At 54.8% G+C, this 25,406-nt stretch overlaps 1 protein-coding gene across 1 annotated transcript; it reads left to right on the top strand.

Moving 5' to 3' along the window:
• The first annotated feature begins 2,407 nt into the window (after window positions 1–2,407).
• OTOP1 (otopetrin 1) lies at window positions 2,408–21,593 on the top strand. Its single transcript, XM_059682911.1, has 6 exons — window positions 2,408–2,819; window positions 13,289–13,425; window positions 13,910–13,968; window positions 16,174–16,304; window positions 18,002–18,930; window positions 20,308–21,593. The coding sequence occupies exons 1-6, from the start codon at window positions 2,408–2,410 to the stop codon at window positions 20,476–20,478; spliced, it is 1,839 nt and encodes a 612-aa protein (XP_059538894.1). The 3' UTR covers window positions 20,479–21,593.
• Window positions 21,594–25,406: the final 3,813 nt, after the last annotated feature.

Genomic DNA, 25,406 nt, shown 5'->3' with positions numbered 1-25,406 from the left:
TTGGCAGGTGGACAAGTCCTATGGGGGCCACAGTGAATAAGTCGGTGTCTTGGTCTCCTGGGGCGGCCATGAGAAAGACTACAACTGGATGGCTTGAACAACTGAAGTTTATGGTCTCACAATTCTCAAGTCCTAGATGGAGCTGTCGGCAGGGTTGGTTCCTTCCAAGGGCATGAGGAGAATCTGTTGCAGGCTTTGCTCCCAGTCGCTGGTAGTCTGAGGTCTCCTGATCTCCCGATGGCATTCTTTCTGTGTCCTCACATCTATACTAGAGGCCTGGTGCATGAATTCGTGCACAGGTGGGGTCCCTCGGCCTGGCCGGCGGGAGGTTGGCTGTGGGAGTGCACTGACCACCAGCAGGCAGCTCCTGCATTGAACGTCTGCCCCCTAGTAATCAGTGTGCATCATAGCGACCGGTCAACCGGTTGTTTGGTCACTTAGGCTTTTATAGATGTGTGTTGTCAAATGTTCCCCTTTTTAAAAGGACAATCACATTGGATTAGGGCCCACCCTAATGACCTCCACGTGATCATTTATAAGGACCTTATTTCCAAATAAGGTCACATTCACAGGTACTGGGGGTTAGGACTTCATCATCTTTTAGGGGGACACCAGGTCACACTTATTGAGACCTACTATGTGCGGAAAACCACTGATCTACATCCTGCACAATACAGCAGTGGACAGGACAGGCCCCAGACTGCACATTCCAGGGAAGGGTGTGTCTCAGAGGAAAACAAGGCAAGGCTAGAGCTCAGCGGGAAGGACATGCCACCCGCCCCACACCCGCACTGGCCAGATGAGACCATCCACGTGTGCGCTCAGTGCCTCCTCGGTCTATTTACTGAGCCTCCACCTGGCTTGGCTCGAGGGACATCAAGATGATGGTCACGTTCCCTGGTCACCACCTGGCTTTCCACCCTCGTTTCTGTGCATGTGCGCCATCCTCTCCGAGGAATGCCCTCCCCTGCCCTGCCCTGCCCTGCCCCATGTCGCCTGGCCAGCTCCTACTCCCGGGTACAGAGACTTGCAGGTGCTGCCTCCTCTGGCAACCCCTCACCCTGCCTGGCAGACTTGGGCTTCCCCAAGCATCTCCTCCAGGCAGCCTTGCCCACGGGCTGCTTGCTCGTCTCATCCAAAGCCATGAGCTCCGTAGGCAGGGATGCGTCTCTCCAGCTTCCCAGGGAGGCCTCCACAAGGACTTGCCCGTTGAATGTGTCTCTACCAGAATGTCAGCTCATAGTCCCTCCCCAGTGCCTAGAACAGCCTGGCCAATGACGCAGAGTGGAAGAAACGTTGACCACATGGATGTATGAACCAACTGGAAAAAAAAAGGAAGGCAAGGCCGGGTCCCCAGGGTAGCTCCCTGCTGGCCCAGGGCTCCTGCAGCCAGGAGCCTCTGGCCCCCAGCACTGGCTGTGTATTTTGCTGGATCCACTGCAAAATGAAGGCAACAACAGAGCATTCATCCAGGGGCGGGCCCTGCCTCACTGCGCAGGTGGCTGGCCGGGGAGGCCTGTCCCAGGACCTCTTAGTGGCATCTCAGGTGGACTGCGCCAGCTTGGAGCAGGCTGAGGGTCTGAGGGAGGGGCTCGGGCCAAGGTATCACGGGCTCGGGCCACCCCACCCTCAGCTCCTCTCGTCCAGGAGTAGCTCCCCATCCCTTGTGGGAGGAAGAGAGAGGATCTTCGCTTGGGAAGTGGCTCCTGCCTATCCGCATCTGGGCGTCTCCTTGCAGACACACAGGGACACCAGAGGGACAAACAGAGACAGGAGAAGACACGCCCTCCCCCTATTCATAGACGTAGGGATGAGCGATCAGCCTGGGAAGCCGCCGGCCTGACAGAGAGACCCGAACAGAGCCAACACCGCAGAAATCAGCAGGGACAGGACAGCCGACTGACAGGCGGATCGCGCCCAAGGACACTGACTTCCAAGCTCACCCGGACCGCAGGGACAGCGCGGGGTGGCACACGCACCCGCAGATCCCGGGAGCTCGGCGGGGCCGCAGCCACGCCCCCGTGCCCACTCCCCGGCTGCTCAGGGCGACCCCCTCGCCCCCCGCCCACCGCAGGAGCGCCCTGGGACGGAGCTGGAGGACATGCGGGCGGGCGTCGGGCAGGGCTGACTGAGGTCCGAGGCATCAGGGGCGGGAGCGGCCTGCGTGGGTCGCCGAGGGAGGGAGGGAGGGCTGCCACGGCATTGCAGGGCGAGGGGAAGTGGGCGGTGTGCACCGGGAGCGCGAGGTGGCCGGGGTCAGCCGGGCGGGGCGGTGGCACCTTGACTGGGGCAGGAGAGGGGAAAGCTGGCCTAGGAGGGTGACCGGGAGGGTGGTGGTTGGAAGAGGGCGTGGGGCAAGCGCTAGGTCAGGGGCCGCAGGTGGGGACCCGGCCGCAGCCACTCAAGGATGCCCGAGGGCCAGGGAGCGCCTCCCTCTCCCCGGGCGGCACGGAGCGCCCCGGACAGAAGGTCGTCGGAGCCCGCGCTCTGCCCGCCATCTCAGATTCTGGCCCCTGGGTCTCGGGGGTCCCCGGGGTCCCTGGCCCCGCGACGGGGCGCCACCCGCAGCTGCGTCCCACAGAAGCTGGCCGAGGCGCGCAGCAGCCAGTACGGGCTGATCGTGTTCGTGGCGGGGCTGCTGCTGCTGCTGGCCTGGGCCGTGCACGCCGCGGGCGTGGGCAAGAGCCACCTGCTGTGCGTGCTGACGGCGCTCATGCTGCTGCAGCTGCTGTGGATGCTGTGGTACGTGGGCCGCCGCGCCGCGCACCGCGGCCTCGTCCGCCTCAAGGACACGCACGCCGGCGCGCGCTGGCTCCGCGGTGAGTCCGGGAGGGAGGCCTGCTCACTCCGTGCCCTTCCCCCTCCCCGCTGCCTTTTTCTCTTTTCTGTCTTCTGTGCATCTTCCTGGCTCTCCCAGCCTGCCCTCCCTGCCCTCCGGGCGCCCCCTTTCTTGGGGAAGCCTCCTCTCTCCACCTGCAGGCTCTTGCCTTGCATCCCATTGTTAGAGCTTCCACTGACCCCAGGATGAACACCACACTCCCGGTTCTGGCATTCAATAATAATAATAATAATAATAATAATAATAGTGGTATTATTATTATTTTGGTTAATCCTCATCCCAGGATATTTTCCATTGATCTTTTTAGAGAGAGTGGAAAGGAGGGAGAGACAGAGGGGAACATTGATGTGAGAGAGAGACATATCAATTGGTTGCCTCCTGCACGCACCCCGCCCAGGGCCAGAGAACTGCAACTGAGGTACGTCCCTTGACCGGGATTGAACCCGGGACCCTTCCCAGTCGCAGACCAAGGCTCTATCCACTGGACCAAACCTGCTAGGGCCCCAGATGAGTTCCTTAGTTTTAACCCAGTGCTCCCGTCTCAGAGGTTTCAGGTCCTGTCACAATATTGCATGTTTCCATGACTGCGCATATTCTGTTCCCTCCTCCTGGAATGCCCTTCCCCCCACCCCCTCCCCTTCCTCCCCAGTGATGTGTTCCCAACCTACCACCACCTTTGAGGTTCTGACCTGGCTGTGCCCTGGGTGGACACTGTTCTACCTGTTGACACTCTTGTCCCCTCTTCCAGAGGGGAGAGCTGTGATGTTCGTCTTTTAGTCCTGGAGCCATTCAGGGCCTGGCACAGAGTAGGTGCTGAGAAAACGCAGGCGGGTGGGTGACGTATGGACGAGCAGGTAAAGCTCGGGCGGTGGGGGTAGAAGCACCTGCTGGGGACTCACCTGATGGAAACTTCCTCAAGATGGGAACCCTCCCCATGGCTCCCGGAGCTCTCGCCCGTGACAGGGAGATAGACATGATGCGGGTCCAAGGGGAGGCAGTGGGTGTCTGTGGAGAAGGCCCCTGCCTGAGAAGCCATCACCGGAGAGGCCAGGTCCACACCCCGCACACCGGCTCAAATGCTCATGTTCAGATCTCATGTGGAGCGCGCCTTCCACTCTCCTTGCGTGGCCCCCTCATCTGCCCACCCGTTAGTTTCAGCCCGGGTAGCCCGGTAATCACACTTAGTGGAACCAATGACTGCCGGCGACAGGTGGGTGCCCAGCACTCGTTCGTTTTCCTTCCCCGCTCCTTCCCTTCGAATGTCTGCCCCAACGCCCCCCACCCGCCTGCTCACTCCCACAGGGCACCACGCTCTCCGCGGGGAGCCATGGGTCCTTGCCAGTTTCTGCCTTGTACTATGATGCCTCGGGTCTGAGCCTTGTCATCTGGGTGAGATTTTAGATTTCTCAGGCTCAGGGACTGTGTCTAGTTCATCTTGTCTTGAGAAAAACTGACCCAACTCCAGGGTGGCCCAACTTCCTGTTCTGAAAATGGCTGTTTTAGGGAGGGTCATGGTTCTGTGACTGTGAATGGCAGTGATCCGGTGCTGTATCGAACAGACAAATAGAAGTGAAATGTTGTTTTGAGGATATTGACTTACACAGGCTGACAAACATTAGAAACACAGGCTTTCAACCTGTGCTTCCTGTAGTGGAAGGACCCTTTCTTTGTCCCTCCCTCGCTTCCTCCCTCCCCCCTCCTTCTGTTCTTCCCTTTCTCTTGCCCTCCCTCCTCCCACTTCCTGCATTCCTTCCTTTCTCTGTCGCCCCTCCCCAACCCCACCTCCCTCCTCCCTTCCTTCCTCTCTCCCTCTTTTTTCTCACTTTTTCCCTCCTTCCTGGAAGGCTCCAAGCTTTGGGGCCTGAGGAAGTGGGTGGATGGTGCTGCATTTCGGAAGATTGGGAAGACGGGGGAGGAGCGGAAGTGAGAATGTGGAGCCGGGCTTCTCTGGTGGCCATGGTACAATGGGAGATGTCTGTTGGACACGGAGCAGTGATAGAACAAATGAGGCAATAGAGAGAGCACACAGTAGGTCTCACTAAATGGTGGCTGTTAGACACTCAGCAAGTTGCCCCATAATAACATAACCGTTCAGACGAGGCATGTGGACAATGGCGCTGGCGCTGGCCGCAGAAGGCGTGGCTCGCTGTCTGGCTCTATCACCATCACCTTTCCTTTTTTCTTCTTCTTTTTTAAAAATATATTTTTATTGATTTCAGAGAGGAAGGGAGAGGGAGACAAAGATAGAAACCTCAATGATGAGAGAGAATCATTGATTGATTGCCTCCTGCACGCCCCCTACTAGGGATCGAGCCTGCAACCCAGGCATGTGCCCTTGACCGGAATCGAACCTGGGACCCTTCAGTCTGCAGGCTGACGCTCTATCCACTGAGCCAACCTGGCTAGGCGCCATCACCTTTCTGAGTCCAGTTTCCCCATCAGTGAAATAAGAATCCCGACCGCCTCTCAGGGCGGGGCTGGGAGATGTCGAGTGGAGTGAACACAGTTTGCAAAGCATGTCCATCCCTCTCCCTGAGCCGTGGCTCCTCAAAGAAGCGAGAGGCCAATTATCCCAGAAGAATGTCGGAGGTCCTGGTGCCAAGGGAAGTGCCCTGAGCCCTGCGTCTGAGGTTTCCCTGGAATCCGGGCTGGAAAGACGGGTTCAGCCTAGCTCTGCCCTGGCTTCCCTGGCCGGCTCAGCTGTCTGCGGCTCCGAGCAAGCCCGCCCGTGGAATGCCGGCGCTGAGGTTGTCCAGAGAAAGGGTTGGGGCCTCGGCTGTAAGGCTTTTCCTTGAGCAGGAAATATTCTGCTCCATCTGCTGGGTGCGAGGCGCTGAGGACTTCTGTTGGCCGAGTGCGGAAGTTTTATTCAAGGGTCTGAGCGTTTGCAAACGTAGAACACAGGCAGGCGAACCCCCAGAGGTGTCCCAATAAAGGATGAAAAGCTCCCAGTTCTTAAAGTAAAAGTTATATCCTGGAGGACAGCCCGCCCTGCCTTGTTCGCTCTTTTTTAAAAAAATCTGTCATTGATTCTTTTTTAAAAAATATGCTTTTTTTCCTTTTTATTGATTCAAGAGAGAGAGGAAGGGAGAGGGAGAGAGAGATAGAAACCAATGGGAGAGAGAATCATAGATCGGCTGCCTCCTGCACGCCCCCTACTGGGGATCGAGTCTGCAACCCGGGCCTGTGCCCTGACCGGGAATTGAACACCGACCTCCTGGTTCGCAGGTTGACGCTCAACCACTGAGCCCTGCCGGCCGGGCCTGCCTTGTTAGCTCTTGACTTGGTCCAGCACAGCTGTCAGTCAGATGTCAGGGGCTGGCTGATGGGTGCCCTGTGTTTTGGAGGATGGGTGGCAGGAGGTCTGCTCACATCCTGAGTCCTTTATGGGGGCACCTGAAGGTCCAATGTATATCCTCACGTGGACTCGCAGCGGACTGGTGCGTATCTAGGCATGAGTGCAACGCTGGGAAGTTCAAAAGTTTAAGTTCTCAGGCTGGTTCCGGCAAGTGAAAGGGCTGTTTCCTCATACCTCAGCGTTCGCTGGTCGATAACTTAGCAGCTCAATGAAAATGACTCCGTTTTGTATTTGCCCTGCCTTCACTCTTTGCTTTGGGATGAGAAATACTGACCTGGTCTTAAAAATGTGGTAGAAACGATGGGTTATTAATGCAGAGACTGGTGGGGAAGAAACGCCAGCAGCCGGGCCGTCTCCTGCACCCGGTGTGTGCACTGACCCGAAACCCGGGAAACAGCTGTGTCATCACATTAGCGACCAGCCCGCTTCCTGCTCTGCTTCTAGTCTCTTAAAAGTGGGACAGGTCGTTGTTTTAAAAAAATACATTTTTATTGATGTCAGAGAGAGGAAGGGAGAGGGAGAGAGAGAAACATCAGTGAAGAGAGAGAAGCATTGATCGAGCGTGTGCCCTGGCTGGGAATCAAACCGTGACCTTCTGGTTCACGGGTCAATGCTGAACTACTGAGCCACGTCGACCGAGCTAGTTTATTGTTATTTTTTACTCGTTTCTGTCCTGTCTCAAGCCCAGAGAAGTGTCACTAACACAGAATGGAGGGACGGACAACGAGAACAGCCGTGCGCATGGAGTGCGTTTGGAATGCGGGACGTTAGACACAGCAGTTCTTTTTGTGTCTGTGTGTGATGGTCACCCTCAGACGGACTTCTTGTATGAGGTCAGCTTTTTACCGAGTGCTTTTTCCTCAAATGACCCGCACCCACGCGCACCGCGTTGCGTCTCTGTGCAGCGCGCTGTCCCTGGGAGGGGGCTGCGCGGAGCTCTCTGCTCATGGCCCCTCGAGGGACTAGAAGTGAAGGTCAGAGTGCGCTGCTGACGGACGATCAGCCTGGGGCTGGGGGGGCGGTGGTGGGTGGGTGGCGGCGGCTGTAGGAGCTGTGGCAGCAAAGGCCCGCAGCACGGTGGAGGGTTTGGGAAGCGGGCTGTCGCACGTGTGAGAAAGTACATGTATGAGGAGGGGCGGGCGCTGTGGGGTGTGGTGGCAGAGACGGGGTGGAGGGACAAGGTCAAGGGCTACAGGACACAGAGGCACGGGTCCCGGTGCTCAGGGAGCCTGCAGTCTGCAGTGCAGCCGGGGCGGACGAGGAGCTACCCTCCTGAGATCCAGGCAGATGCAAGTTCATGACCACCGCCTGGGCTGCCCTGTGCTTTCCCGCCTCGAGGCACATGCTCATCTTACTGTGACCGCCTCTTCTCCGCAGACACAGCCCCGCCCAGACGCACCCTGCTTCCTTGTTCCGTCCAGGGTGCAGCATCTGTGTGTCCTGGCAGTTCTCATTCTCTTTACGTAGTAGCTTATGGAGATACAGCCACCAAACTCCACCAGTCGCCCATTTAGAGCGTATAACCCAGTGGCTTTTAGCGCGTTCACAGGTAGGGTCAGGGTAGGGGACGTTTCTGTCCTTTCAGAAAGGACCCCCTTACCCTTTAGTCATCATCCCCCTACACCCCTACTCACCCTTGTAATGTTTTCAATGTCTCAGTAATTCCTGAGGTGGGCGCTGTTCCCTACATTCACCAGGAAGCCGGGAGGGCCAAGAAGGAGGGTTGAGCCCCCCTTGCTGGCAACATTGGGATAGGGTGAGAAAGAGACAGGAACCCGCTCCTTGCCTGGGGCAGAGGGTGTGACATTAAGGCTGACAGGGAAGGCATAGCCCTACTTTCATCTCGCTTCTGTCTTCTCCATCGAGCGGAAGGATTTGAAGACCTTGCAGAGAGCAGCGGACACGGCAGCCAAGCCCACAGCATGGGGGCGACCTCCTGGTGGCTGAGCAGAGCCGGTGGACTGCTTTGGTTCACCCGCTGGACTGAGTCCCCACTGGGTGCCAGGCACTGGCTGGGCTGTGGGGGGTGGGCGATCAGGCATGGCCGGCCCTGCACCACGATTACCCAGACCATGCAGGCAGCCGACAGGATGGCTAAGAACATAGCCCCCAGGCAGGGTGTGGAAAGCTCTAGGCCAGTGATGGTGAACCTATGGCACGCGTGTCAGAGGTGACCCGCGAACCCATCTTTTTGGTTGATTTTTCTTTGTTAAATGGCATTTAAATATATAAAATAAATATCAGAAATAGAAGTCTTTGTTTTACTACGGTTGCAAGTATCAAAAAATTTCTATATGTGACACGGCACCAGAGTTAAGTTAGGGTTTTTCAAAATGCTGACACGCCGAGCTCAAAAGGTTCGCCACCGCTGCTCTAGGCCAATGAGATAGACCTTTAGAAATCACTTACTCCCCTCTGTTTGCTCCTCTTGCCCCCCAGCCCCCATTTCCTTACCGTGAGATCGTTGAAAAGCTTTACATCTCTGCGTCCCACCCAGTCCCACTCCAATTTTATTCTGTCACAAGTCTCTACCGAGCCTGTAAATCACACATTTCCAGACAGTTTCTCTTCATCCCTTTGGATTTAATGCCTTGTGTCTTATTTTCTTTTTTATGAATCTATTGATCTATCTCCATCCATCCATCCATCCATCCATCCATCCATCCATCCATCCATCTATCATCCATCATCCATTTTCCTCCCTTCTTCCTTTGCTCCCTCCCTCCTTTCTTCCCTTCTCTCCTTCCCTCCATTATACATCCCATCTGCCTCTCCAATTTGCCAAGTTTATTGCTCACTATTGCCCCCTCTCCTCTTCACCTTCCCTAACTGTGAGGCCTGGTTGTTTGGTTAAAGCCCTTTGTCAGGCGAGTTACAGGATGACATTTTCTCCGACCCTAGTGTGTTTTCTGACCACCGTCATCGCCCTCAGTTCTCTTCCAGGCTCTGCTCTTCTGCGTGTACTTAGAACGCCCTGGCACTTCTTCTCTATCCATTTATTTGTTTGTTTTCTGTCTTCCCCACCAGAATGTTAAACTCACCGAGGGCAGCTACGTTTTTTTTGTTTTGTGAATCCTCACTTGAGAATATTTTTTGCATTGATTTTTAGAGAGAGTGGAAGGGATGGAGGCGGGGGGGGGGAGAGAAACATTGATGTGAGAATGGCACATCCATTGGTTGCCTCCCACACATGGCCCTATAGGGGCTGGGGATTGAACCTGCAACCCAGGTATGTGCCCTTGACCAGGAATCGAACCCATGACCCTTCAGTGCATGGGAAGATGCTCTGGTCATTGAGCCACACTGGCCAGGGCTGGATATTTTCTTTCATTGCCCTTCTTATATCCCCAGTGCCCATGACAGTGCTTGGACCATAGTTGTTTCTTGACAAATAGTTGCTGAGCAAATTATGTTTTGCATGTCTTCAAATGTCTTCCTGTCTTTTGCCCTGACAAGCGAGGATGCCTTGGTGGGAAGAGGAGGGTCCTTGAGCTGCAGTCCTTCCCTGGCCTCGGCCCTCCTCGGCCTCTGGTTTCCCAGGCGGTAGACCAGACGCCTGCTGCCAGCTCATCTGTCTGCTCTGTGCACACCCCAATTTGTGCAACGTTCCACCTGTGCATGTTTGTCTCCCCAGCAATCTTGTTGGTGTACCTTTGAGCCCCTGGCAAATGCCTCATGCACAGTATTTGTTGTATAAATACATGGGTGAGTGAATCCATGGGTGGTGAAGGGATGGAGGCAGAAAAGACTTTGAGAGTGTGAGAAGGTCCCTGATGGATTCATCACAGCCCTTGAGATGCCAGTGACGGAGATGTTCTAGACCAGTGGTTCTCAAGGTGGGGTTCCAGACCAGCAGTATCAGCCCCACTTGGCAGCTTCTTAGAGATGCAAATTTGGGGGCTCCACCCAAACCCAGCGAATCAAAAACTCTGGGGGTGGAGCCCAGCTAGGGGTGTTTTAACAACCCGCCCCCCCCCCCCCCCCCCCCCGCTTCGGTGATTCTGATGCAGGATCCAGTTTGAGAGCCGCTGCTGTGGACTATTCTCATTGTAGACGGGAAAACCGAGGCTGGGAGCAGGGAAGGGACTTGTCTAGCTCCCTGGACTGGTGCCAGGTCCCCATAGCCGCTGCCTGTGACCTGCCACCCCAACCACCTGCCTCGCCTGCTCTTGCTCTGTCTCTTTGTAATCAACACGAACTATGCGTTTGTCCGGTCAGTTCAAAGCACTGCGATTGAATCTCCTCTTACAAAGGCTCTGGTTTCACCGGTGTTTTTCCAGGACTTAAGAAAATGGGACTTAGAGATGTTTCTATATGGCTTTGAGCAAAGGCAAGGAGCCAGGCGATTGCATTACTGCTCACGGCAGCGAGGCGGGGGCGCTCCTAGGGGGCGTGTAATGTTATAGCTCACTGTGAGGGCCCCTGCCCTTCGCTCTCTCACGCCGTGAAGCATGTCACACACGATCCGGTTTCCTCCGTCCGTGGGAGAGAACGTGTGAACGGTGCTCAGCGCTGCCCCGAGGACGGATTGGAAACTCTGATGTTGGTCAGTCCCCACGGTCATTACGTTTTTCTCGTTAATTGCTTCATTTGTTGCAAGTTCCAAGTTCATGTCTTCTGCACATTCCTTTCCAGTCTCTTTCTTTCTTTCTTTTTAAAATATATTTTTATTGATTTTTTACAGAGAGGATGGGAGAGGGATATTTAGAAACATTGGTGAGAGAGAAACATGGATCAGCTGCCTCCTGCACACCCACTACTGGGGATGTGCCAGCAACCAAGGTACATGCCCTTGACTGGAATCGAACCCGGGACCCTTCAGTCCATAGGCCGATGCTCTATCCACTGAGCAAAACCAGTCAGGGCCAGTCTCTTTCTTATATGCATGTTCTTTTTTTTATTTCTGGCCCAAACCACGCTGGATAGACCTCGGAGAACATTCCCGTCCCTTCCTCACATCATGCAGCACAGACCTCTCCGTGTCACCGCTATGGAGATGGAGCCCTAACCTATCACTGAAAACACACACTTTCTTTTTTTTTTTTTTAATATATTTTATTGATTTTTTACAGAGAGGAAGGGAGAGAGATAGAGAGTTAGAAACATCGATGAGAGAGAAACATCGATCAGCTGCCTCCTGCACATCTCCCACTGGGGATATGCCCGCAACCCAGGTACATGCCCTTGACCGGAATCGAACCTGGGACCCTTCAGTCCGCAGGCTGACGCTCTATCCACTGAGCCAAACCGGTTTCGGCAAACACTTTCTATTTTAAAAAAGTTTTAGGTTTGTAGATGGGCTGCGAAGATAGTGCTGTGAGTTCCCATAGGCCTCTGTACCTTCGCCTTTCTCCTTCTTCTTCCTCTCCTCCTCCTCCTCCCGTCCTCCTCCTCCTCCTTCTTCATTGATTTCAGGGAGGAAGAGAGAAACACCAATGATGAGAGAGAATCATTGATTGGCTGCCTCCTGCATGCCCCACACTGAGGATTGAGCCCGAAATCCGGGCCTATGCCCTGACCAGGAATTAAACCGTGATCTCCTGGTTCATAGGTTGACGTTCAACCACTGCGCCAGGCCAGTGGGGCCTTTATTCTTTAGGGAGCAGGATTTTAGGTCAGAGAACTGGGAGTTTTGACCAGAACAGTGACGCCCTTAGATGGATCATTTTGGGAGAGAAGCTTCTGGGGCTTGCCGTTGACTCCTCCAGCCTGTTGGGTATCTTACCCTTTGTCAGAGCTCGGATGTGCAGGGGTGGGTACACTGATACACAGGACACACACCTGTCTTCCAGTTTCAGCTTGTCAGGCCAATAGTAGAACTTACTAGATATGCATATTATTTTTAATTGTGGTAAAATACACATGACCAAGTGCGCCAACTTAATCATGTTAAGTGTACGGTTGGGAGTATTCAGTACAGTCAAATTGTGCAATTAATCTCCAGAGCTTTCATCTTGCAAAACTGCACCCACTAAACGCAGCGCCCTCCTCCCTCCTCGCCCCGCCCCTCTGTGAATGTAACTGCTCTCAGGAACCGCGTGTCCGTGGAGTCACACAGTGTCTGGCTTATTTCACCTGGCATGATGTCCTCAAGGTGCGTGCACGTGGTTGCATGTGTCCGATGGACCTGCCGTGCGGACAGAGCCCGTGTGGTCATCCGGTCCGCTGCGGGTGGCGCTTGGCGTGCTTCCTCCGCCCTTTGGCTGCTGTGAGGAAAGTTCCGGAACGTGGCTATAAACTTCTCTTCCCATCCTCGCTTTCCGTGTGTGGGGGTATGTGCCCAGACGTGGAATGGCTGGGAAATACAATGCCTTTTTTGACAACCTGCCATACTGTTTTCTATAGCACCTGCACCACTCGAGTCACATCAGCGTGCACAGGGATCCAATTTACCCACAGCCTTGCCAGCATTGTTATTCATTCTCTCTCTCTCTCTCTCTCCCTCTCTCTCTCTCTCCTCTGTCTCCCCCCCCCCCCCCTCAGAAGCCACCCTGGAGGGGACCTGGTTTTCATTTGCATTTCCCTGCTGGCATGTTTTCATGTGGTAATTCGCCGGTTGCTTCCTTTGGAGAAGAGCCTGTTCAGTCCTTTGCCCCTTTTGCATTAGGCTGCATTTCCCTGTCGCCGTTAAATCGGCGTTCTTTGTAGATTCTGGATGCAATGCTGTATCAGATACGATTTATAAGTATTTTATGGTGTCCTTTGTTGTACAGTTTTTTTCTTTTCCTTTTGATGTGGCCCAATTTACCTACCTTTCCTTTCGCTGCCGGTGCGTCTGGTGTCATAGGCAATAAACCACCGCCTGGTCCAGCATCGCACGGCTTTCCCCCTGTGCTTTCCTCTCAGAGTTTTCCAGCCTTCGGTTCCTCATTTAAATCTTTGATTCATTCTGAGTTAATTTTCGGACATAAACTGTGAAAAGGAAGGGCCCGGCTCTGTTCTTCCTCACCATCGTCTTTCTCCATGGAGTGGCCTCGGCACCCTTGTCGGGAGTCATTTGAGCACGTGTGCCAGGGTTTGCGGGAGTCTGCTTGGAAATGCTCTCAGTGAGTAGTGACCCTTGCGCGTGTGTTTCTGCCCCCGCCGTGCAGGTAGCATCACCTTGTTTGCCGTCATCACCGTGGTCCTCGGATGCCTTAAGATCGGGCACTTCGTCGGGTTTTCTGACTGCTTGTCAGCCACCGAGGGCGTGTTCCCCGTCACGCACGCAGTGCACACGCTGGTGCAGGTACGTCCTCGGTCAGCGAGGCTGCCTCTGTATCCCAGGGCGTCCAAGACGTGACCGTGCGGCCGCGTGGAATGACTGGCCCGGATTAAGGCTGCTTTTCACGTGAAGCGCTTGACATTTGCTTCTGGACGCTGGGGTGGGGACTGTCCACTGGGTGATGTGAGCAGGTTAACAGGAGCGAGGACAAGCGTCCATGCAACATCCTCAATTACCGCGACACCATTTCCTCCAACCCTGGAGGCCCCCCTCTAGTCCCCCCCCCCACCTGCCCCCCCGCGCTCCCGGGCCCTGTCCCCCCAGGAAGGGCCCTGTCCCCGAGATGAGGCGATGAGGAGATGAGGAGAGGGACTTGCCATGCTGAGGGTGGGAGGCCACGGGTGCCCCGCATTCACACCCATTCCACCTGAGCTTTAGAGCCCCTGGAGTGTGCGGACATCGCGATGGTTCCCGCTGAGGCGCGCTTCTCTGATTCATTCCCGTCCAGGTGTACTTTCTCTGGGGACACGCCAAGGACGTCATCCAGTCTTTCAAAACCCTGGAAAGGTAAAACCGGGGACCAGTGCTTTGCACAGTGAGCCTGGGGTGCCTTTAGACCAGTGATGGCGAACCTTTGGAGCTCGGCGTGTCAGCATTTTGAAAAACCCTAACTTAACTCTGGTGCCGTGTCACATATAGACATTTTTTGATATTTGCAGCCATCGTAAAACAAAGATTTATATTTTTGATATTTATTTTATCTATTTAAATGCCATTTAATAAAGAAAAATCAACCAAAAAAATGAGTTCGTGGGTCACCTCTGACACGCGTGTCATAGGTTCGCCATCACTGCTTTAGAGCAAACAACCCACCAGCGCCCTCTTGCTTGGGGTACAGCTCTGAGACCAACGCTCCCCCCCCAACAAGCAGAGTCTTTGCTTGTGGCCGGGGAGGAGGCCCTCGGACCTTCAGGCCCTTCCTGCAGGGACAGGGAGAGCCATACAAACATCAGTGAGGAGAGAATCACTGACCAGCTGCCTCCTGCACGCCCCCTACTGGGGATCGAGCCCGCAACCCGGGCATGTGCCCTGACTGGGAATAGAACCTTGACCTCCTGGTTCATAGGTCGGTGCTCAACCACTGAGCCATGCCGGCCGGGCTTACTGTTAGCTATGCATGTGTGTGTGTGTGCGCACATGCGTTTTTTTTTTTTTTTTTAATGTGGCTACTGGAAAATGTAAGACCACACACGTGTGTCTTGTATTACCTGTGTGTGGACAGCGTTGCTCTAGGCCAGGTACCCAGGCATTTCCCACCAGGGCCTCTCCTCCAAGGGGACTCTGAGGGGCAGGGGCGTGTCCTGCCCGGCCTTGCTGGTTGAGCGGTTGCACATAGCCTCTCTCTGCCTCTGAGCCTCGTTTCTAAACTGGCCAGTGAGTGGTTTGAAACAGATACACATACAGCTTGACCCTGTTTTGCTTGAAGGACTAAGCGTTAAACATTCCTGAGTCACTTACCACCTCTAGGTGTTAGATTTAGACTTTCCTAGAAAAACGGGGAGGTTGGCAAGCCCTGGGTGTCTGGCAGCAACGAGCTGGGGTTGAGCTGGAGCTGTGCCGCCAGATGGGGCTGCCCTCCGTGTGCTGCAGTCCCCACCCCTCCCTGACGTGCCCCAGACTCGCCTTCTCCATCCACATTTCCGGCCGCGCCCCCTGCTGGGGATCGAGCCCATGACCCGGGCATGTGCCGTGGCTGGGAATAGAACCACTGAGCCACGCCGGCTGGGCCAGAACAGGCTTTTTTTTAAAAAAATATTTTATTGATTTTTTTTACAGAGAGGAAGGGAGAGAGATAGAGAGTTAGAAACATCGATGAGAGAGAAACATCAATCAGCTGCCGCCTGCACACCCCCTTCTGGGGATGTGCCCGCAACCCACGTACATGCCCTTGACCGGAATCGAACCTGGGATCCCTCGGTCCGCAGGCCGACGCTCTATCCACTGAGCCACGCCGGCCGGGCCAGAACAGGCTTTTTAATGTTTCCACTCTGCCAGCCTCAGTGGTTAGGGTTTCATCCCATGCTGGTAGCTTCACGGTCACAATATTGCTGCCCACACTCCAGCCTCCATGTCTACAAGGCTGGGGAAAAGGGAAGAATGACAGTAAGTCTGCCTTTCTTATGCTTATGTTACTCATTAAGAAAACAAACGCTTTCAGTTCCTCACATCCCACTGCACCATGGCTATGCCTAGCTGCAAGGGAGGCAGACAGCAAGTCTCGGGCTTGGCCCAGCGTGGTCAGAGGCAGGTGACGAGGCAGAGGGGACGGAAGGTGATTGTTGGGTTGGCCAACCAACAGTAGTAGCGTTCCCAACTCTCCCGACGTCCGATGTAGCCCTGCCATCGTCCCCTCATTGTCCTCTCCCCTTCCCTTCGAGGGGAAAGGGCCTGGGGTATCGTAGGGTCATTGGCTGCTTTTAACAAATGCCCATCCTTGCATCCCTGGTTCCAAGACCCGGTTTCTTTTTGTCCCAGAGACAGTGAGTTGAGGACGGGCAGGTTCAAGGTTAAGGCGGAATGCTGAGGCGGTGGTTTGGGTAGTTCCTGTGGAACTGCCCCTCCCAGCCAGTCAGAGGACCTACCCAGGGACCGAGCTGCCAGATGAAACCAGGGTCTGGGCTAAGGAGGAGGCCTGCGTGTCTGTGTGTGTGTGTGTGTGTGTGTGTGTGCGCGCGCACACGCGTGTGTATGCAATGTCCGTGTGTTTTGAAGGTTCGGGGTGATCCACTCGGTGTTCACCAACCTGCTTCTGTGGGCCAACAGCGTCCTCAACGAGTCGAAGCACCAGCTGAATGAGCACAAGGAAAGGCTCATCACCCTGGGCTTCGGCAACATCACCATAGGTGAGTGTGCGTGTGGCCACTGTGCTGGCGCGTCGGGAGACCTGCAGACAGCAGACCGGCCGGAGGACCACAGTGCCCGCCCGGTGCAGCGTCGGCCAGACAGTTCCCCACCCCCGGGGTCCGCCTGCTGGCTCCGTGAGTGGGGGTGCTGAGTGTAATGAGAGGGTTCCTCCGTGAGTCAGGGCTTGTCAGACCCCAGGGTTGTCATCTGGGTCACCCTCTGCACGGCCCAGGTCGGCACGGAGATACATGACTTGGTGTACGACCGTGGAAGATTGGCGGTTGTGCCTGCCCGTGTTTAATTAAGCCTTTACAAGCCTTTAGTTCTTTCTACTGAAAGTATAGCTTTTAAAAACCCATAGCCGTCTAATGATAGGTTTGGGTTCGTTGGTTTTAGTTCATTTGAAGTTTGCATCGAGGTCTACTTGGCTTGTCATATCTGCCCTCCCCGTCCCTCCTTGCTCCTGTGGGAGAGCCCGCAGCACTACACCTTTCCGTTTTCTTGCCAAGTCCTTTAGCTCTTAGGGTCTGTCGCTCCGACACCGGGACCCTGGGGTGGAGAGGAACGTGGGGTAGAGGAAGGCCCAGTGGGCCGGGGACCGGATTTGGGTCTTGTTCCCATCACACATCAGCTGTTGCTGTGCATTTCATTATTTGCTCCCAGCATGTCCCCTCCTGGTTAGGGAGCGTGTCTTTGTAACGTGGCCAGGGCCCTCCAGAAGGTGGTGCAGCCTGGCCCTCCTGCCGCTGGGGCTGGAGGTGCTGTCTTACGCCCCACCTGTCAGCATCAGATGGTCTCAAGAGGGAAATAGTTGCTGATGGGAGGGGCCTTTTCCCTCACGGAGTTATTTTTAATAATAATTTTTAAATCACACATGCAAATCAAATTCACGTGGAGAGCTTAGAAGCACAGGGGAGCAACGTCTAGAAGGAAGTCACGCACTCGGCACCATAGACTCACAGTGTTGAGTGTATCTCAGTAAAGCTGGGAAAAGGGACATGAAAGCTTCCTTTGCTGGAAAATAGAAAAGAAAAACCAGCGGCCATTTTCCTCCCAGAGATGACCATTGTTAGCATTTTCATTTTTCTATGTCTGTCTGTCTGTCTCTGTCCTCTGTAGATCTGTAATTTGCAAAAGCAGAGTCATGCTCTGGATGCTTTGGCAAGCTGCTTTAAAAAAAAATGAAATTCTTTTTAAAACTATGTTTTTATTGATTTCAGAGAGAGGAAGGGAGAGGGAGAGGGAGATAGAAACATCAGTCATGAGAGAGAATATAGATCGGCTGCCTCCTGCACGCCCCACACTGGGGGTCGAGCCCCACAACCTGGGCTTGTGCCCTGACTGGGCATCAAACTGTGACCTCCTGGTTCATAGGTCGACACTCAACCATGAACCACTCCTGCCGGGCGGCAAACTCCTTTTTGGTTCAACAATATCTTGCGAACATTTTTGTATGTTGCTAAGTAAATGTCTACATTTATAATAGATTGATAACGTAACATTCCAATGGATGGACAAAATGTGATTCATGTAATCAATCCTCTTTTGGGGATGTTCATGGTTGTCAATTTAGCCGTGATATGAAACATGATAATAAGCGGTGAAATCACGCTTTCAATTCCATGGGGAAACCCAAGCGAGCGAGCATCCGTGACGCCTTCGGCTTGTCCATGTCCCGTGGCCCCTCTCCCCCTAGTGCTGGATGACCACACGCCGCCGTGCAACTGCTCCCCGCCGGCGCTCTGCTCCGCCATCTCCCACGGCATCTACTACCTCTACCCTTTCAACATCGAGTACCAGATCCTGGCCTCCACGATGCTCTACGTCCTGTGGAAGAACATCGGGCGCAGGGTGGACAGCCGTCAGCACCGGCAGCACCGGAAGATGCAGTTCCAGTTCCAGGGGGTGGCGGTGGGCTCGGGCCTGGGCCTGGCGGTGCTGGCCGCCACCATCGGGGTGGTGGCCGTGTACCTGATCCGCATCGGCCGCTCCAAAACCAAGAGCGAGTCCGCGCTCATCCTCTTCTACCTGTACGCCAGCGCCCTGCTGACGCTCATGGGGGCCGCGGGGCTGGCCGGCCTCCGGCTTTACAGGCTCGACGAGCAACCACTGGACGAGTCCAAAAACCCGGCCCGCAAACTGGACGCGGACCTCCTGGTGGGCACGGCCTCCGGCTCCTGGCTCCTGTCCTGGGGCTCCATCCTGGCCATCCTCTGCGCCGAGGCCCGCCCCGCCTACACCTGGTACAACCTGCCCTACTCCGTCCTGGTCCTTGTGGAGAAGTACATCCAAAACCTGTTCATCATCGAGGCCACGCACCGAGCGCCCGGCACGCCCGGCGAGGACAGCGGGGCCCTGCGCGTGGCCGTGGTCTGCAACGGCAGCGGCGCACCCCTGGCTTCTTCCTGCCTCAAGAGCGACGCTGTGGCCCGGGACCTGGGCAGCCAGATGCCACCTGCAGCCAACGGAAGTCTGTGCCTGAGAGAAGTCAGTGGCCCGGGGGAGGCCGAGCCGAGCTGGGCAGGGGCCCGGGGCCCGGCCTGCCGCCCCCGCCTCTTGCAGGGCAGCACCCAGAGGAGCGTCCTGAGGAACATTGCAGCCTTCTTGTTCCTCTGCAACATCTCGGTAATCTGCCCCCCTCCTTCCCCAGGCCCCGCGTCCTCCGGGGTCTTTAGAACCTACTGCTGCGCACGAAATGACCCCCGCACTCGGCAACGTAAATGCACCCACATTGTTTTCCAGGGTGTCTCTGGGTCAGGAATCCAACCCTCGCTGGGCGCCTCTGCTCAGGGCCCCTCACGGGGGCAGTCCAGCTGCCGGCCGGGCTGCGGTCACCACAAGGCTTGACTATGGGGTGGGGAGGGGACCGTTTCCAACCCACCTGTGTGGCTGCTGGCAGGACGCAGATCTTTGCTGACGGCGGGCCCGAGACCTCCCGCGGGTCCTGGCCACGTGGCCTCTCCTGGGCAGTCACCACGCAGCAGCCGCTTCCTCTCTTGCAAGGAGGGATGAGCGAGGCGGGTCCCAGGGTCCTCATAACCTAATCCCAGAAGTGACCCCCTCACTTTGTCTTATTCTGTTTGTTGGAAGCGAGTCCCTAGGTTCAGCACAACATGAGGGGGGCGGGGCTCATGAGGCTGTGACTCCCAGGAGGGGGTCCCAGGGGTCATCCGAGAGGCTGCCTGCACCGCATGGAAGGGAGAGCTACGGGGGCGGGCGGTGTGACCGAGAAGCGGATGGAGCCTGACATTTAAGTGGGGCGGGGGGCGGGGGGCGGGGTGGGTGCGGAGGAACAAGGACAGGGAGACCGAAGAGGGGGACCAGTGTGTAGGTTCCATGAGCAACAAAAATAATAGTTTTTGCAAATTAGTTGCCATTGTATTCTCATCGGAGCCTCCGAGACAGGTGTTAGCATTCCCATCTTACAGATGAGGAAACTGAGGCTTCAAGAAGTTGTAGCCTAGAAGTAGCATGAGTAGAATGAACTCAGGTCAGGCTCCAAAGCAGGTGCGCCTCCCCCCGACCAGGAGGATGCGGGCAGGGTCTGGGCTGCCTCTCTCAGCCAAGGACAGGCCAGAGAGGAGACCACAGAACTCACAGCCCAGACCTGTGTGGCTGGGGTCTCCAAGCACCAGTGTAGGTACGTGCAGGTGGGTGAGACCAACAGGCAGCCTCTGCTGTAGGTAAACACTGGGGGCCCCGGGAGCAGAGAGGGAGTTCCTGCCCAGACTGGTTACATCCAGGAGGGCTTCCTGGGAGAGGTGGTGTCTCAGGACTTGGAGGAAGGTAGGGTTTAGCAGAGGGAAGCCAGGTGTCCCTGATAGAGAGAGAGGCAGGAGCCAAGCCCTGAAGACCCGGGAAAGGAAGGCACATTGGGGACCGCACAGCCCTGGTTCAGAGGCTGCGCATCACTGACAGGTGTGCCTCAGGCTCCCTGCCCAGGGGCCCGGGATTGGCTGGGGTCTCCTCGGCGGTGGCCAGCACGGTCTCCTTCTCTTGCAGCTGTGGATCCCGCCCGCCTTCGGCTGCCGGCCCGAGTACGACAACGGCTTGGAGGAAATCGTCTTTGGCTTCGAGCCCTGGATCATCGTGGTCAACCTGGCCATGCCCTTCTCCATTTTCTACCGAATGCATGCAGCTGCCTCCCTCTTTGAGGTCTATTGTAAGATCTAGTCTGCGTCCGCATGAAAGGCCGGGGCGAGGGGTGCGCGAACAAGGGCGCTCCCCGGAGCCACCTGGGGTGGCCAGGCTGGGCAAATATTGCCTTACAGGTTCCAGGCCGGTCTTTTGTCTGCTGGGGTTGTTTCCCGCGGATTGGGCGGCCCATCATCCCGGGTGAATGTCAACAAGTCAGGTCAAAATCGATGAGGCGGCTGAAATCCATCCTCGTTCGTTCATTCTAGTCAAAGCCCATTTTATCTCCTTCTAAACGAGGGCCTCTGTTTTTGAAGAATGTGATCCTCGGTTGGAAAAATGTTTATCCAGTTTGTTTTTCATAAAAACCACCCTGTGTTTGCCATTCGTCCTGTTACTGCATTCAGCCTTTTGCTGACCATCTGCGTAGGCTAATCACCCCATAGATTGCACCCTCCCCGGAGCTGGCGAATGTCGATCCGATCACATTTGCTCTCTGTTGTACTTTCTGCACGTGTTCAATTTTCTAACAAAGTTATTTTTATGGTTTGGATGGAAATTCGTGCATCGATCCATCTAAAGACATATTTCTTACCTGGATCTTGGCACATTTTCGTTTGTGATCATTGTGAAGTTTTTAAAAATACCTATTTTACTGCCTTCTCTCTCACTGTGAGCACACACATGCTTTTTATAGAATGTTTGGACAGGCCAGAAGACCAGAGAGACAGGAATCACCCAGAATGCCACTGGGAAGCAGACAGCCACTCTGACGTTTCGGTGTGACTTAGCTGTGGGCGCTGCGATGCTTTTCATCGCTGCTACGGCCCCACTTTCCAGTGGCGATGCGACAGCGCCGATTTTGTGCACATTTCCCCCCCTTACCGACCTGCCGTAGCCCGCTCTCCCGTTACCCGTGCTCTGTAAGTGTCCTGTTAATGCTGTACATAGTCTGGCCAGGGAATATGCCATGACTGACTCGGTTTCCTAGTGCTGGCTTTAGTGTCTACCACTTTTTGCTTTTACGAGTGACCCTGTGGAGATTAACCATAGTTGTAAAGCCGCTCCTACATGTAGAATTCTTCATGAAGGTGTGTACTTATGCTCAGAATGCCTAGTCTAAAGGTTGTGGCTATCTGAAAGCCTCGTGAGGAATACGGACGGCTGGGAGGCCATGGTATGTGTTTTTTTATACTGATTTAAAAATCATAATAAAGTTAGTTTACTTACTATACATATGAACATCTTTTCATCTGAGTGTGTGTTTTTTTGACAGCACAGGCAGTGGGACATTAAGAAACACTGAATTTTTTTACACGATTAAAGTACGTTATGTTTATTTTGGGTAAAAAACACAACTGAAAATGGGCAGATATGCTAAAAACAAAGGGAAACATCACCCAGGGCGGTGGCTCTCCAGCGGCTGCAGCCTGTTCCCTGGGGACCTACAGCGATGTTTGCATATGTTTCCGTGGCTACCATTAGGGGTGTCGCTGGCATCTAGTGGTTAGAGGGCTGGGGTGCTGCTAAAGTTCTGCAATGCACAGACGGGCCCCCACCACAGAGAGTTATCTGGCCCCAAATGTTCATAGTGCTGAGATCGAGAGATGGTGACATAGCCCGGCCTGTGTGGCTCAGTGGTTAAGCGTCGACCTATGAACCAGGTGGTCATGGTTTGATTCCCGGTCAGGGCATGCTGGGGTCCAACCCAAGCAGGTCCAGGGGTCCCCAAAGGTGTGGACGGAGTCGGCAAAGAAGGAATGACACGGAGACAGCGTTCAGTTGATCAGCAGCCTAGCCAGGATCTCTAGCCAAGTTCTGGTCAGGATCTCTAGCCACGTTCTGGTGTTTATTGTCTTGTTACATCTGTATTTATGCCAGTTGATTTTAATCCTGTCAATTTCTATTGCAAAGGTTAGGGCGTTTCTTATCTCCATTCCAGGGAGTAAAGATTATGTAGCTTAAGCGTGATTGTTTGTAGTTAAAGTGATTAACTACTCGCCTGGCACTTAGTTAAGGGGTTTTATCCCCTCCCTAACTTCAGGGAAAAATCCCTACCTGGGGAAACAACCTTTCTTGGAGAGGTGACCTTGGTTAAAACACATAGCCCTAAGGAGAGCAAACATATCAAGAACAGTATGCCATATACGCCAGGTCCCTTGAAACATATGCTGTGCAGATGTTTCTTTCCTGCAGCGACTGTGTCAAGTGGCAAGGATGGACCGGCTTCCGGCAAGGGCACATGCCTGGTTGTGGGCTCAATCCCCAGTAGGGGGCGTGCAGGAGGCAGCCGATCAATGATTCTCTCCCATCATTGATAGTTCTATCTCTCTTCCTCTCCCATCCTCTCTGAAATCAATAAAAATATTTTTTTTTAAAAAAAGAGGGAAATTGTGATATAGAGGTAATTGCTGTTAATCTTGGGCACCTAGTTAACTATTAGCACACACACACAAATGGACTGTGTTCATATATACTGAATTTGCATGTAACTTGCTTTTTAAAAAAATATTTTGACCTGCTGGCCATGCTCTTCCACAGCAACGCTTTGTACAGTCAGGGCAGAAACACCGGCTGCTGGAGGGAGATGGTGGGTGCAGGGAGTCCTCGTGTGAGGGGCGTCCCCAGCTTGAGGATGGCAGGGATGGCACTTTCCTGGGGTCTGATGGGAGTGACAGCGACATTTGCTCCCCCTCAGAGCAGGCCCTAGGGGAGCACTGGGAGGGCGAGTGGTGAGTGCAGTGTTTTAATGCTCAGAGGGATGGACCATCTAGCCTGGTGTTGCAGCCACACTATATGAAACACCACCGCAATGATGACAGTGCTAGTTGTCCAAAACATGTAAGTTAAGTCAAATCACCTGCTGAAAACCCTTCAATGGCTTCCCGTTGCTTTTAGGAATTATAAATGCCTAACCGTGTTCTATGGGGATCTTCACGAGCTGGCCTGGTACTCCATCTTCTCCTGCCAGTCCCTTCCTCTGCCTCCCTCCCCCAGGCACCCATGGGCGCTGCTGCAGCCACACATGTCTCCCTCCCTTCCTTGACCATCCCAACCTCTTCTGTGCCCCGGGACCTTCGCACGTGCTACCCTCTCTTGGGCGTGTGTTTCTCTGGCTCCTTGAAACGGATCAGCCTCTTTCTCATCCTGTAGGCCACGTGGGAGGTCCCTACATAGTGAGGTGTGCTCTGGCCATATATATTTTTTAATCCTCAGCCAAGGATATGTTCCCATTGATTTTTAGAGAGAGAGGGAGGGAAAGACAGGTATATCAGCGTGAGAGAAACACATCGATGGGTTGCCTCCTGCACGAGCCCCAAGGAGCCTGCCACTCAGGTAAGTGCCCGTGACTGGGATTGAACCCAGACCCTGTGGTCCGCAGGCTGGTGCTCTATCCACTGAGCCACCCCGGCTAGGGCTGCTCTGGCCATCTGCATGCACACACTCCCTGTCACACGTCACCGCGGCACCTTTTACAGGAGTAGTTTATTCTGTGTGCTTGTCTCTCCTGGAGAGGACTGTCCACCTTGTGAGAGCAGGGACTTTGCCCCTGTCTCTCCCAGGGTCCCCCCACACGGTCACCTGTGGTGCCATCACACCCCCGGACTATTGCAGGGCGTGGGGCCGCGCCGGGAACACGGTGGGCCCCGGGATTGGCGAGTTTCCTGGAATAGTCGGTAAGACCTTGGTGGAGACTGCCAGCTTCCGGTGAACGGCCAGCCCTCCATTCGCCTGTGAGGCACCAGGTGGCGCTGGAAGCCCGGCTGGCAATGAAGAGTTCAGCAGAGCCCGTGGGTGTGGCTCAGCCGTTGAGCTCTGACCTACGAACCAGGGGGTCAGGGGTCCATTCCCGGTCAGCGCACAGGTCCTCAGCAGGAGACAGGCAGGAGGCGGCCCGTCAGTGATTCTCTCTCGTCGGGGATGTTTCTATCTCTCTCTCCCCTGCCCTCCCTCTCTGAAAATCAATACAAACATGTATTTTTAAAAAGAGTTTGGCAGAACCATGATCTAGCACGCGCTCCCTCTGCTTGCTCCATATGACAGGCGTGGGGCCCATCTCTAGAGGCTGGCGTGGGCTCTGCTCATGTCCTTCGAAGGAAGAACCACCACGTTACTCCAAAGCAAGATGTCAGACTCCAAGGCTAACGTGGGCCAAGTGAACGAGGCCTGCGGCCTGCGAGTGTGACGTGCTTGCTCAAAGCCTCTGGAGGGGGACAAGGGGGCAACGTGACCACAGAGGCAGAGATTGGAGCGATGTGGCCACAAGCCAAGGAATGCCGGCCACCGCGGGGAGCCCCCCGGGGAGTGGGGAGAGGTGAGGCCGGAGGAGGGAACATCTTCGTTGAACCTTAACTAGTTCTCATCTTCACTGTGAGAACACTGAGTCCCCCCTGTCCTCACCTGGAAGTGGTGGCAGGAAGTGAAGATCTGACAGCCCAAAGTGCCACCTGCGCGCCTCTGGCAGATGATTCTGGAACAGCAGTTTTGGGAGATTGGTCCCCACCAAGCATCCTAAGCCCGCCCCCTTAGCTGGAGATTGGCATCGAGGTGGGCCTGTGCATAGTTTAGACCAGGTGCTGAGAAACGATGGCCCACGAGCCAAGAATGGTTTGTACATTTTTGAAAAGTTGTAAAAAAATATATATGGTCCATAAAGCCTACAATATTCACTCTCTGGCTCTTTTTTTTTTTTTTTAAATATACTTTATTGATTTTTTACAGAGAGGAAGGGAGAGAGATAGAGAGTTAGAAACATCAATGAGAGAGAAACATCGATCAGCTGCCTCCTGCACATCTCCTCCTGGGGATATGCCCGCAACCCAGGTACAAGCCCTTAACCGGAATCGAACCTGGGACCCTTCAGTCCGCAGGCCGACGCTCCATCCACTGAGCCAAACCGGTTTCGGCCACTCTCTGGCTCTTTAGAGGAAACGTTCGCTGCTCTTGACAAAGGACGTTAAGGGCCT

Source organism: Myotis daubentonii, chromosome 1 (assembly GCF_963259705.1).
Source record: "Myotis daubentonii chromosome 1, mMyoDau2.1, whole genome shotgun sequence".
Classification (NCBI taxonomy): domain Eukaryota; kingdom Metazoa; phylum Chordata; class Mammalia; order Chiroptera; family Vespertilionidae; genus Myotis; species Myotis daubentonii.
The sequence above is the reverse complement of the archived record's forward strand: the minus strand, read 5'-3'. Positions and strand labels throughout refer to the sequence as shown.

Excerpts from the sequence above, each read along its gene's own strand:
- OTOP1 (XM_059682911.1), top strand. The coding sequence starts at position 2,408 with ATGCCCGAGGGCCAGGGAGCGCCTCCCTCTCCCCGGGCGGCACGGAGC. Across the intron at positions 13,969-16,173 it reads TCTTTCAAAACCCTGGAAAG|GTTCGGGGTGATCCACTCGG; the intron begins GTAAAACCGGGG and ends TGTGTTTTGAAG. Across the intron at positions 16,305-18,001 it reads CTTCGGCAACATCACCATAG|TGCTGGATGACCACACGCCG; the intron begins GTGAGTGTGCGT and ends CTCTCCCCCTAG.